General features: G+C 37.7%; 2 protein-coding genes across 3 annotated transcripts; both read left to right on the top strand.

The window, feature by feature from the left end:
• The first annotated feature begins 374 nt into the window (after positions 1-374).
• Positions 375-1,760, top strand: LOC124387980 (C-C motif chemokine 3-like). The gene is made up of 3 exons (XM_046852610.1): positions 375-625; positions 1,045-1,156; positions 1,363-1,760. Exons 1-3 carry the CDS (start codon positions 556-558, stop codon positions 1,472-1,474), a joined length of 294 nt encoding a protein of 97 aa, XP_046708566.1. The 5' UTR covers positions 375-555; the 3' UTR covers positions 1,475-1,760.
• Positions 1,761-6,194: 4,434 nt separating this feature from the next.
• LOC124387972 (C-C motif chemokine 18-like) lies at positions 6,195-14,272 on the top strand. Of its 2 annotated transcripts, none has more exons than XR_006926295.1 (3): positions 6,195-6,327; positions 6,741-6,852; positions 14,248-14,272. XR_006926295.1 is itself a non-coding variant. In XM_046852594.1 (3 exons), the coding sequence occupies exons 1-3, from the start codon at positions 6,258-6,260 to the stop codon at positions 7,201-7,203; spliced, it is 327 nt and encodes a 108-aa protein (XP_046708550.1). In that variant the 5' UTR covers positions 6,195-6,257; the 3' UTR covers positions 7,204-7,334. The 2 variants fall into 2 exon arrangements, 1 of the variants encoding a protein (XP_046708550.1); XM_046852594.1 differs by lacking the exon at positions 14,248-14,272 and adding an exon at positions 7,059-7,334.
• Positions 14,273-14,729: the final 457 nt, after the last annotated feature.

Here is a 14,729-nt window from a genome sequence, read left to right as displayed (position 1 = left end):
TGTATGTATGATAAGGCAGCTCAAGACCAATAAAGTCCCTCCTAAGACCTGTTCTTCCCACCCCCCTTCCCAACCCTTTAGTGCTTTGTTAAGAGAGAAACAGTATCAAGGGACGCAGGACACTCACACAAAAAAGGAAACAACCCAGTTGATGATCCCGAAGAACTACAGGAAATTGTTCTGTCCAGCTCAACATAATCTGAGGACAGGAAACTTGGGTTACGAAAACAATCTAGACCTTTTAACATCCTGTTTCTATCAGCCAGGAATTCACAGTGATTTATATATAGATGTTTTTGTGAGATTTTCAACTTTCAGTTCTTTTTTATTTTAGAGGAGACGTGCAGACGAGCTTCCTGTGATTTATTTGGACTCTTAATCAAAGTAGGACATTTTTGTCCCTCACACACACACACACACACACACACACACACACACACACACACACACCTGAAACAGCTATATAAACTGAAGGGGATCTGCATTCATATCATTCTGTTCACATCATCATCAACATCATCATCATCATCATCATCATCATCACCATCATCAGTCATGATCTCTCGTGGTCTCCTGCTGGTTCTGCTGGTTCTCACCTGCCTTCAGTCTTTTACAACGGCCGAGAGTAAGATCAGATTTTCCATTTGTTCTTGAAATGTTTAAACAAACAAAAACAACAGAGTGTTGACACTCGAGACTCCATAAATTATTATTTAGAATCTCTTTAGAGAAAACGTCACCATATCAACAATTACACGTTTCTAATGCGTGTATGTGGAGCGTCTGCTGTACACGTCACTGTGACTGAACTGTTGCTATAGAAACGTATCAGAACCAGAGCATTAATACAGTATAAACCTGCACTACTGTCAGAGCTGCTGTTCTACAGAATTAATCAACACCTGGCAACCAATCAGGATCCAGGATTCAGAAAGAGTTTAACAGATACATCAGACCTGCATTTTATACTGAATATAAAAGTGTTTAATATCGAATTATTGAACATTTAATCACAGAACTGAATGTGGAAATGTTTTCTTACAGACCACAATGTACCAGACTCATGCTGTTTCAGATACCAGAGAACTCCAATCCCTATCAGAGTCATTACAGGGTATAAAGTAACGGACCCTCACTGTGCAAAACCTGCAGTCTTGTAAGTTTTCACCTCCTCATTGTTCTTTTAATTCATTGTAATGAATAATAATAAAAAGTGATCATTTTCATGTGCATTATTATTGTATAATTGTGTGTAATATAATATAACTGTATATAATGGTGGAGGTTTGGAGTGTGTGTGTGTGAGATTTTCTGATTTTATTGCAGTTCTACACTGATGTACATCTTCTCTCTAATCTGCAGCTTTACCCTGAAGAACAGCCGTCAGGTGTGTGTAGATCCTGAACTCGAGTGGGTGCAGAAACACATGAAAAGAATTGAACAGATCCTGAACAGTTCTGAATCGAGTGTTTAAAGCGTCTCTCTAATGAGTAATTCATATTCATACAGAATTCACTTTTTCTGTAGTTCAGCAGGAAGAATCTTTTTTACATTATATATTAAGTCATAAATTGAGCCCAGGATCATTTATCTGATTTATTCTTAGACTCAGCACACACAGGTGTGTGTATATATATATTCTGTATAAATATAGTTATATATTTTTTCTGATTAGACACAATACAATAAAGTACTCTGATTATATTCATCAAAAACCTGTAAAAGAATTAAAGTCAATAAATAATGACTGTATTATAAGATGTTATTGTGTATTGTTTATTTCTGTGTATTAATGTAGACACAGTAAAGGTTGTGTAAGTGGACGTCTATATAATATATATAAAATAAATCACATATATAAAGTCACATGTGGTGTTTAGGGGGATTCATTCAAGCTTCATTTGAGAGTCAATACAATAATAATTAATAAATAAGTGTGTGGAATTATAATGTAGAGTTTATAAAACAGCCCCAGTCACATTAAGACAAAGCTGGAAAAATGTCTGTAAATTATTTGGGATCTGAAATAATCGACACATTAGTGATCTGCATGAGTCATATTTACTAACAGACTGAATTGACATCACCTACATGTGTTTCTGCTCCGGAGCAGAGTGTCGCCCACAAGTGGTGCTTCCTACAATCAAAATTCCTGCACTTCTTCTTCTTTCACTTTCTCCCATTATGGGAAGCCACAGTGAATTATCCGTCTCCTTATCCCCATTTCCTCTACATCTGCCTTTTCAACCAAACCAGTGGGAAGTGATGAAGTACAAATACTTCATTTCTGTACTTAAGTATTTTTCTGGTATCAGTTTTTTACTCCACTATTTGTTTTTGGGCAACTTTTTACTTTCACTCATTACATTTTTACACAAATATCTGTACTTTCTACTTCTTACATTTTCAATCCAGTCTCGTTACTTTTAGTGTCATTTCTTCTCATTGAGCTCTGTTTTCCAGCCCTTCATCTCACGGCTTTTTCACCATATCACTGGTGTATTTTTCCTGCCTATCAGATGTAGACGTCGGCTAGCGGCGCTAACAATGAGCACGGCAACATTAAGAATGGTTCATGTGAATTCAGATGGAGTCGCCGATGTGAAAATAAATAAAGACATTCCTCAACACACATGGCCTTATACAGGGAGATGTTCGAAATGATCAGTGTAAAAAAGTGCTGGCTTTCAAGAATTCACCATCAAATCTGATAAAATACATACAGGTAATGTAACGTTTTATTGTTATATCTTTCTTGTCATGAGTCATTTTAATGTTTAAAGTGTTTTCCCTATAATTGTGTTTGTGTTTTATATAAGGGAGGCTGCCACATGTTGCTATTTCTTTAAATAAGGATGTTCTTAATGTTCTTCATTTCTGAAGTCGATAGCATTTGAAATCTGAGGTTTAGTCTGATAGTTTCTATTGGTTGTAGAAGTGCTGTACAGGTGAAGTATAAATGATAAACTTCCTGTTTAAACTTCAGTAAATGCACAGGAAACTCACCTTCAATTTATCATTATCATCATCATAATAACCTTGAGTTGTTTTCAAGAACAGCTGGAAGAACTCTACAATATATGGCCTGGCGATGGCAAATAAATTAACATATACATGTATATATATATATATATATATATATATATATATATATATATATATATATATATATATATATATATATACAAAAGTATTGGGTCACCTGACCTTTCCTGCTTTATGTGTTTCTTTTCCAAACTGTTATCACCTTTGGGATGAATGTGAACACTGACTGCACCCCAGGTCTCCTCACCTTCATCAGTACCTGCCTTTCATAAGACCCTTGTGGCTGATGAACACAAATATCCATAAGCACACTACAAAATCTAGTAAAACATCTTCCTAGAAGAGTGGAGGGAAATATAAGAGTAAATTGGGACTAAATGTGGAATTTAATTCTCAAAAATTACATACTGCACTTATGACCAGGTGACCCAATACATATATATATATATAATTTATTTTTCATGTCATCTTAGTCTTTTCTCTGCTTGTATTATATATGGTGGTTGTTCAGCGTGGATACACTCAGTTTTAGTATTAATACATGGATATAATGTGAGGTTCAGTTACGAGTGTGACACTAAAACAGGTGTAGTAACGGCTACTTTTTACTGAAGTAAATGTCAGAGCACAAACTTCTTTACTTGTAAATCGGCATTCAGGGACAGGCATTAAGCTGGTTTAAATCCTACCTGTCCGATCGTTACCATTTCGTAGATTTAAATGGAGAGCTATCCAGGCTAATGCAAGTAAATTATGGCGTGCCGCAAGGTTCAGTTCTAGGACCCCTGCTCTTCACAATATACATGCTTCCGTTAGGAAATATTATTAGAAGGCATGGAATTAGCTTCCATTGTTATGCTGATGATACTCAGCTATATATCTCATCTAAACCAGGCGATATAGCTCAATTAGCTCGGATATCTGAGTGTGTTAAGGAAATAAGAGATTGGATGACCCATAACTTTCTACTTCTAAATTCGGATAAGACTGAGATTTTGCTCATCGGCCCAAAAACTAGTATACAGAAGCTCCAGCATCTCAACCTGCATTTAGACGGATGTTCTGTAACCACTAGTTCAACGGTAAAAGACCTGGGAGTTATTTTAGACAGCGACTTGTCTTTCAAAAATCACATCAATCAAGTTACAAAAACAGCCTTCTTTCACCTTAGAAATATTTCTAAGTTAAGAAATATGTTGTCCATATCCGATGCAGAGAAGCTCGTCCATGCAGTCATGACCTCCACAATAGACTACTGTAATGCATTACTAGGTGGATGTCCTGCGTCATTAATAAACAAGCTTCAGTTAGTTCAGAATGCAGCAGCCAGAGTTCTTACAAGGTCAAGAAAATATGATCACATAACCCGATCTTATCGTCCCTGCACTGGCTTCCTGTTAAGTTTCGAATAGACTACAAACTATTACTTCTTACTTATAAAGCACTAAATGGTTTGGCTCCCATGTATCTATCCAGTCTTTTAACACGCTACAATCCGCCACGCTCCTGAGATCTCAAAACTCTGGGCTTCTAGTAGTTCCTAGAATAGCAAAGTCCACTAAAGGTGGTAGGGCATTTTCACATTTAGCTCCTAAACTCTGGAATAGTCTTCCTGACAGTGTTCGGGCTCAGACACACTCTCCCAGTTTAAGTGTAGATTAAAACATATCTTTTAGCAAAGCCTACACATAACACACATCACATCATAACCTTGTGCTCCAGAACATCTGATCACATGCACATTATCAACTTGTGCTGTTAATATCATGAACAGCAGCTACGCTAATTCCTCTCCACTGCTTCTCTTTCTCTCCCCATCCCGAGACACCCTGAGCTTTGGCCAGCTCCAGTCACCTCCCACCTCGTGATGATTACGGACCTTTGAAGAAGTAGATGCCGAACTCACAAACATCCCGAACCATCTAGAGACGTACCAGTGCCATTTGGATCCCGCTACATGTGTGGAGTTTGACATTGGACCTCCTGGAGTGTTTAAAGGCTCTGGCATGGAGAAGCTGATGCTGGATCTGTGGTGATCACAAATGCTGAGCTTATAAAATTAGGAGCTACTAACCATATAGACTGTATAAGACTGCAGAAAGAACATCACTTATAATCTTATACTCCAGTAATCATGTTAGTTCTCACTCTCCAGTGTTCTGTATTGTTGAAATATTTATGATCAAACTCTTGATGTCACCCAAATGAGGATGGGTTCCCCTTTTGAGTCTGGTTCCTCTCAAGGTTTCTTCCTCATAACATCTAAGGGAGTTTTTCCTTGCCACAGTCGACACGGCTGCTCATCAGGGACAAATTCACACCATTCACCTTCACTGTTGATTTGTGTAAAGCTGCTTTGAGACAATGTCTGTTGTGAAAAGCGCTATACAAATAAACTTGACTTGACTTGACTTGACTTTCCCTTGAGTAAAAAAGTGTAGTCGCTATTTCAACTTTTACTGGAGTCTTTTAAAACATGAGTATCTTTACTTCTACTTAAGAAACCGAGCAAACCACCTGCATGACTTCTCTCACCACATCCATAAACCTCCTCCTTGGTCGTCCTCTTTTCCTCCTTCCTGGGGTCTCCATCCTTAGCATTCTCCTACCGATATACCCCATGTCCCTCCTCTGAACATGTGACACTATGGTCTTGAAATAGATTGTAGTCTCTGTGACTCAATCATTCAAAATGTGCTGAGAAATCGAGGAAGATCTCACAATGTGGATCGGATTTAAATCCCCACTAAACTGTAACCAGATAATTATAAACTAAATCTTTTAACATTATATGAACCTCTGAGTCCCCCTCCAGCTAGTGCTACATTCCTCTATGGGTAATGTGACACAATTAGCTCTGCACAATAAACGCACACATGTTGTTAAACACATCTGGCAGAAGCAGATGTGAGTTGCATCACAATCACACCCACATGTAAAATAAATATATATTTCTATTGGCCCAGAATTCACAGTGAGATATATATGAGACATACACAGACGAGCTTCCTGTGATTTACTTGGTATCGTAATCAAAGTGGAACATTTTTGTCTCCCACACACACACACACACACACACACACACACCCCCTCCTGGAACAGCTATATAAACTGAAGGAGATCTCTCCATTCACATAATTTTGTTCACATCGTGACCATCATCAACATCATTATCATTACAATCATCATTATCATCATCATCATCATCAGTCATGATCTCTCGTGGTCTCCTGCTGGTTCTGCTGGTTCTCACCTGCCTTCAGTCTTTTAAAACGGCCCAAAGTAAGATCAAATTTTCCTTTTGTTATTGAAATATTTAAACGAACAAAAACATGTTCACACTCGAGACTCCTTAAATTATTATTTAGAATCTCTTTAGAGAAAACGTCACCATATCAACAATTACACGTTTCTAATGCGTGTATGTGGAGCGTCTGCTGTACACGTCACTGTGACTGAACTGTTGCTATAGAAACGTATCAGAACCAGAGCATTAATACAGTATAAACCTGCACTACTGTCAGAGCTGCTGTTCTACAGAATTAACCAACACCTGGCAACCAATCAGGATCCAGGATTCAGAAACAGTTTAACAGATACATCAGACCTGCATTTTATACTGAATATAAAAGTGTTTAATATCGAATTATTGAACATTTAATCACAGAACTGAATGTGGAAATGTTTTCTTACAGATGGAAATGGACCAGACTCATGCTGTTTCAGTTACCAGAGAACTCCAATCCCTATCAGAGTCATTACAGGGTATAAAGTAACAGACCCTCAGTGTCCAAAACCTGCAGTCATGTAAGTTTTCACCTCCTCATTGTTCTTTTAATTCATTGTAATGAATAATAATAAAAAGTGATCATTTTCATGTGCATTATTATTGTATAATTGTGTGTAATATAATATAACTGTATATAATGGTGGAGGTTTGGAGTGTGTGTGTGTGAGATTTTCTGATTTTATTGCAGTTCTACACTGATGTACATCTTCTCTCTAATCTGCAGCTTTACCCTGAAGAAGGACAACCGTCAGGTGTGTGTAGATCCTGATCTCAAGTGGGTGCAGAAACACATGAAAATAATTGACCAGATCCTAAACAAAACTTCTACGAGTACTTCTTCATCTCCATCCAACTTCTCTCTCCAATGATTAATTCATATTCATACAGAATTCACTTTTTCTGTATTTGAGCAGGAAGAATCTTTATATTTATATATGTTATATAGTTTTCTATTCAGGCACCAATACAGTAAAAGACTTTGATTATATTCAATAAAAACCTGTAAAAGAATTAAAATCAATAAATAATAACTGTATTATAAGATGTTATTGTGTATTGTTTATTTCTGTGTATTAATGTAGCCACAGTAAAGGTTGTGTAAGTGGACGTCTATATAATATATATAAAATATATCACATATATATATATAAAGTCACATGTGGTGTTTAGGGGGATTCATTCAAGCTTCATTTGGGAGTCAATACAATAATAAATGTGGAACATGTGGATAAACAGATCCAGCTGAAGCAGAATTCAGTAACTCACACTTTCACGTTTATTCTGATTGTGTAATTGAGTGTAGGTGAGTGCAATCAATGCTACATTCAAGGTGCTGAGGTGTAACAGGTTGTGGGATTCCATGCCATTGAACGTGGTGAATGTGAGGCCCTATGGTCAGTTTTAGGCAGGATCTTGGCGCAGGAGCTCGTCATGTTGTCCGTAGGCTTGGGTTCTTTGTGGAGACCTACACTATTGACCCCCTGATTACTGTGGTGACCTGGAGTTCAGACCACTGGTGAGTTCCAACAGTTACCTGGTACAACAAGAACTTCCAGTGCTGTTTGTCAGGTTTGGAGTTCCACAGGTTTTCCATAGCTGTTATTGTCAATCCTTTTAGAATTGATCATGTCTTTATCATGTGTCTTTGGAATTAATCTCAGTAGAACCCTGTCTAGAAAAAAACAAGAAGAACATTAGTGGAGTGAAATCAAGGTTTTTAGTTTTGTGTTATATATATATATATATCCCCAGACACAGGGGAGAACCATCTTGTTGCACACTCTCAACCCTCATGGCCAGATGATCTCTTTGGTTTTTCTTGGTTTTTCCCCGATATATTCCTGCTTTTATTCTCATGCTTTCGATTTGTATCTCTCAATCTTAGAGATCTCCAGACCTGCGATCTCACCTAGTTTTTTAAGACAGGTTGCTGCTTCTTGTAAATAAATTGTTCCAGGAGCTAACCTCGGCACTCACAATCAGCTCCGGCTGCTGCCCCCTGCCCAAGTCCACACTCCGAGCCAACTGCCTCTGGAGCCCCAGTGTTTTTCTGGAGACCCAGACCTCTGCAACCTGTTCCTCAAGCGGTGTGAGCTCACGTTCACGTATAATCCACACCAGTTAGCGCTCGATAAGATGAGGATTGCATGTTACTCTCAACCTTTAAAGTGAATGCATTGTTCCAGCTGCCTAGACTTTTGCAAAGAGCTTTGGTGCCGGTTTGGTCATTCCAGCAGCAAGCCCTTTTCCCAGCATCAGTTCCCTGCTGGAAGCATCACCAAGCCTCTATTTTCTGCTGAAGGCATTGCCCAGCCTTTGCTCCTTGCTCAGGACACTGCCTAGTCTACAAGTTTATCACACAATGTTAGTTTGCTTCTGAACCTGCGGATGACGTCTCAGAACTGCTGATGAGGTCTCTCCACTCCCAAGCCTGACTAAGGGCATCACTCTGCCTCAAATTTCCACATTGCGCATTGCTCCACTTCAGATCTCCGTAGAAGGTGTCGCTCCACCTCCAAGCCCTGCTCCTTCCTGTCACGTTGGCTGTACAATTAATCAGATTTTTCCCAACCTTCAAAAGTCCTCCAGGAGTTCCTCGTGCCTCGTCTCAAAGGCGTCTAAACTACTCCAGTAGTTCCCTTCAACCACCGTTTTCGGAATGTTATGCCCCGCCTTTTCTGTTCACCATCTGCTACATCCAGTCCACAGTCCACATTTGGATTTATGGACTGTGTTGTTAGACTTGTGTTTCCACTCAATAACACTGTTTAGCAGGTGTTCATGCTTTTTCAGATGATCTGTGTGCTGCGTGATGTCTTCATTAAAGACTCTTCAACGGGTGACTCAATTCTGTCATGCATTTGGGTCCTACCAGTGCAGTCACGGACACTTGTGTCTCCTGACACGCCCTGACTTACAGACATAGAAAACACAAAACTCAGCATATTTTGATGGTAAAATGATTTGGTTTATATGTAATTACATGTTTATTTGAATACATTATTTACACTTATTACTGTAAGTTTTAAACTCTGATACTACATGTTTATTTAAGGTTGATAGGGTGAAAGACACAAATGAGTTTCCTGTCTGATTAAACTCTTCATCACTCTTGACCACTTATCATTAACAATCATCTTCTTTTCATTTACTCGTTTATTTTCCACCATCACCATCAGCCATGTTCACCAAAACTCAGTCAGGTTCTGCAGTTTCTACTGGTCATCACCTGCTTATATTCCAACACAGTAGCCGAAGAAACGTTCAACAAAAGCCGCACAAATTTTTATCAATTTTTATCACATGGAGTGATTTTCAGTCAAACTATTTTTCTGGTTTCTCCTTGTGACACGTGAACACACGGATTCCTCAACGCTGCAAATCTCAACAACCTTCTTTAAATGACCTACAACAGATCCGTCTCAACAGGATCACACAGTACAACTACACACCATACAATCACCTGGAGGTTCAGGGATGTGACACGTGACCACAGTAAACATTTCCTTTCAGTTCACTACTTAAAAACAGATCTTTGAGTACATTCCTGGGCAGACTGATCTCAACAACCTTAAAGATCACCTCATGTTAAATACACAGGAAACAGTTACCAGAGCGTAAAACACGACGTGACGGGTGAATTTCGTGACCGTCTCACAGTCCGGGTTTTGTTTTGACGTCTTCAGCCGCCTGCATTAGATCAGCATTCACATATAGACTTATCAGGAGGACAGAGTTCACTCTCATTGGTTGATTAATTACAAATAAACCCAGAAAACTCCAACTCCCACTGTATGTTTGTGTGGTTGCTGATTCATAGACAAGGTTTTATTTGTTAAAAACACTGTAGTACTATTTATGAGGTTATTTTTTTTACAGATGCCAGATGGATAGGAATTTGAAGCCAGAGCGTTGGAGCGCTGGGATTTGAACAAACTTTCTATTCAAAATCCAACATCACAGACACTGAGAGACTCTGCAAATCGATGTTCAAACAAGTTTTCTGCGGTTAGAGAACCTGCACCACATTGCCCTCATAGCTGGTGTTTTTTTTTTTTTTTTACTTAAACAGAATGTTTGTTTATTTATCCCAGGGAAATTTGAAGTTGATGTAGGATTTTATGGCGGGGGTGAAGGAAAAACCTGCATAAGAAATGATCTCTGATCTGCCTAAAGTGCTGGAAACTTGAGATCTCAGTTATTTTAGATGTTAAACCCTGACCAGTCTTGTGCATGTTGATTTGTGTATTAGAGCAAATATCATCCGTTTTTAAGGCAGATTTAATTGTCGAGCGTGTGCATCATGGTTTGATTTCATTTGATGCGGATCAGTAAAACAAATGTTTACTGATTAAAAATTATTTTCAGTGGAGTTTATTATTATTTTTATATCTGAGGTTTTAATTTCGCATCTTTTATTTACATTTGTTTATATTATATTAAAGCTATGAAAATGAGTTTTGTCATTTCGACAGCCCTGATTAATATACATATTGAAGTGAATCATCTCGTTCCTCTCTCCATTAATAGATCAATCATTTTTATTTTACAAAATGCACTTTATTAAAACAAAAAAAATAAAAACATCATTCAAACCTAAACATACACTTGGCCTATACTTCTACACTTTAAACATGAATTCAATAAATACTGTAAATCATATTTTCCCATATACAAAAAAATCATGCTCATTTAAACAAATCTCTCTCTCTCTCTCTCTCTCTCTCTCTCTCTCTCTCTCTCATTTGTGGTGATGTGTGTAGATGATGTGCTTCATGCCATGATTGTGAGCTGGTAAATTTGCCGACTGTAACAAAAATCCATTGCACTCATTAGTGTTAATCAAATTCCCCTTCAGAATAATTAGTATGGACTTTGTTGGGTTATTAGAGCAGACTGCACAAGGGTGAGACTCAAAACCCTAACACTAACACATAAACCTAAACCCTAACACATACCCATTAACCTAAACCTAACCCTAACACATAAACCTAAACCCTAACACATACCCATTAACCTAAACCTAACCCTAACACATAAACCTAAACCCTAACCCATACCCATTAACCTAAACATAACCCTAACACATAAACCTAAACCTAACACATACCTATTAACCTAAACCTAACCCTAACACATAAACCTAAACCTAACCCATACCCATTAACCTAAACATAACCCTAACACATAAACCTAAACCCTAACACATACCCATTAACCTAAACATAACCCTTACACATAAACCTAAACCCTAACACATACCTATTAACCTAAACCTAACCCCAACACATAAACCTAAACCTAACCCATACCCATTAACCTATTAATAATAGGTATATATTAATTTATTAGTATATAAATGAGGTTTATATACCATTTTTTTATTATTTATTTTATTTTATTTGATTGACTTTAATTTAATTTTAATTTTTAACAGTTTGTACTTTATACTGCATTATAAGATTATTTTGTTATATTTTCAGGTTTGTTTTTTTTGGTCCACCGCTGTGAGTCTTATTTGGTTTCTTACTCAAAGTGGAAATTATATCACTCTCTCAAACACACACACACACACACACACACACACACACACACACACACACACACAAACAAACACACACCCCCTCCTGAAACAGCTATATAAACTGAAGGGGATCTGCATTAATATCATTCTGTTCACATTGTGACCATCATCATCATCATCATCATCATCATCATCATCATCAACATCATCAGTCATGATCTCTCGTGGTCTCCTGCTGGTTCTGCTGGTTCTCACCTGCCTTCAGTCTTTTACAACGGCCCAGAGTAAGATCAAATTTTTTTTATATGTATTAATAATAATATATTATTATTATTATTATTATTATTATTATTAGTAGTAGTAGTAGTATTAGTATTAGTATTATTATTATTGTTATTATTATTAATAGTATTTGCTGTAGTAATAATAGCAGCAGTAACAGATTATAAAAATATTCAGTGTTTACAGTAAAATACCGTAATATCCGGACTATTATACGCACCCAAATATAAGTCACACCCACTGAATTTTACAAATATTTTTATTTTGAACATAAATAAGCCACACCTGTCTATAAGCAGTGTCTACACTGAAACTAATGAACTTTACACAGGCTTTAACGAAAGACACATTACGAAATATGTTGTGCTTCCTTTAAGAGCAGAGCGGTATTTTGGGAATAGCCTGCCACTGAATTTCCGGTATTACTGCATGTGTGCAAGACAGAGGAATATGTCCTAATTATTTTCTGATGCTCATTTCTAAGTTTCTTTGACTAACCCGTAACGCTGTTGCCAAGAAAAATAAAAAAGCACGAGTTTAGGAAACCTGTCTGTGCTTATATGATTTTTGTTGTAACTGGAGTTAGCGAGCTCTCCCTTCACCCAGACTCAACACGCTACAACGGCTTGTATCTAAACAGTAGCCGACCAAGAAAGTCATTGTTCACTGTCTTCCTCCTTCCTTTCACAACTACAGTGGTACCTTGACCTACGAGTGCAATATGGTTGAGTTTCCTGAGGTACGAGCGGTCACTCTGTCTATTTTTTGCTTTGTTACGCGAGCAAAAACTTGAGGTACGAGCTCGAGACTCCGCTGCTAGATGGTGAAGCAAAGCCAGAAAGTGAAGATTGTGACGAAAATTAAGATAAGCAAAGAAGAAAAAGTAAAAATTTTAAAGTTTAGGGATACGTAGTGTACAGGAGTGATAGTAAAAAAACGAGTTTTCCCTCCTCCCCCGCTTATCGCCTCTAGCCCTCTGATTTGATGTGTGAGCAAATTGAGATACAAGCTCGTCCACAGAACGAATTAAACTCGTAGGTCAAGGTACCACTGTATTTCTCTCGGGAGTTTATCTTTTGGCATCGTCGTGCGCCACCGATGGAAGTTTTTCTCCCGATGCCGTGCAGCTCAGAACACAGGTGAAGTGCGTTTTTCCGTTTGGAAATTTCATTTGTCTAATGTTATGGGGTTCAGTTTTTTGGCTTGAAGTTTGTGAAACCGGGAAAAACCCAAGAAAAATCCATAAATTAGCCGCTTCGTTGTTGAAGCCACGGGGTTCAAAACGTGGGAAAAAAGTAGCGACTTATAGTCCGAAAAATACGGTACTGAGTGATGGAACAGTGTGATGAAGCCAAGTTACTCTTACACGCTGAAGTTGATTAGTTTCCTAAGATTTTTTATTTTATCTAAACCACAGCAAAATCAAAAAAAAAACTAGTGTTGACACTGGAGACTCCTTCCAACATTTTTTTTTACATGAACAAAAAATTCACCATATCAACAATTACACGTTTCTAATGCGTGTATGTGGAGCGTCTGCTGTACACGTCACTGTGACTGAACTGTTGCTATAGAAAGGTATCAGAACGAGAGCATTAATACAGTATAAACCTGCACTACTGTCAGAGCTGCTGTTCTACAGAATTAATCAACACCTGGCAACCAATCAGGATCCAGGATTCAGCAACAGTTTAACAGATACATCAGACCTGCATTTTTATATATAAGTCTTTAATAATTTTATAATTGAACATTTAGGCACAAACCTGAATGTGGAAATGTTTTCTTACAGATGGAAATGGACCAGACTCATGCTGCTTCAGTTACCAGAGAACTCCAATCCCTATCAGAGTCATTACAGGGTATAAAGTAACAGTCCAGTGTACAAATCCTGCAGTCATGTAAGTTTTCACCTCCTCATTGTTCTTTTAATTGATTGTAATGAATAATAATAAAAAGTGATCATTTTCATGTGCATTATTATTGTATAATTGTGTGTAATATAATATAACTGTATATAATGGTGGAGGTTTGGAGTGTGTGTGTGTGAGATTTTCTGATTTTATTGCAGTTCTACACTGAAGTACATCTTCTGTCTAATCTGCAGCTTTACCCTGAAGAACAGCCGTCGTATGTGTGCAGATCCTGAACTCGAGTGGGTGCAGAGACACATGAAAAGTATTGACCAGAACCAGAACAAAACTTCTTCATCTCCATCGCCACCTACATCAACATCTCCATCTCTACGTCCAACTCTATCTTCACCTCCTCCTCCAACTCCAACTCCATCTCCACCTCCATCTCCAACTACATCACCATCTCCACCTCCAACTCCATCTTCACCTCCATTTCCATCTCATCTCCATCTCCATCCATCTCCTCTCTCTAATGAGTAATTCATATTCATACAGAATTCACTTTTTCTGTAGTTCAGCAGGAAGAATCTTTTTTACATTATATATTAAATCATAAATGGAGCTCAGGATCATTTATCTGATTTATTCTTAGACTCTGCACACACAAGTGTGTGTGTATATATATAGTACTTCTAGCATCTTCTAAATCTTCTCAGTAGTACTTCCTGCTATC

Source organism: Silurus meridionalis, chromosome 6, assembly GCF_014805685.1.
Source record: "Silurus meridionalis isolate SWU-2019-XX chromosome 6, ASM1480568v1, whole genome shotgun sequence".
Classification (NCBI taxonomy): Eukaryota; Metazoa; Chordata; class Actinopteri; order Siluriformes; family Siluridae; genus Silurus; species Silurus meridionalis.
This window is presented reverse-complemented; position numbering and strand designations above follow the sequence as displayed.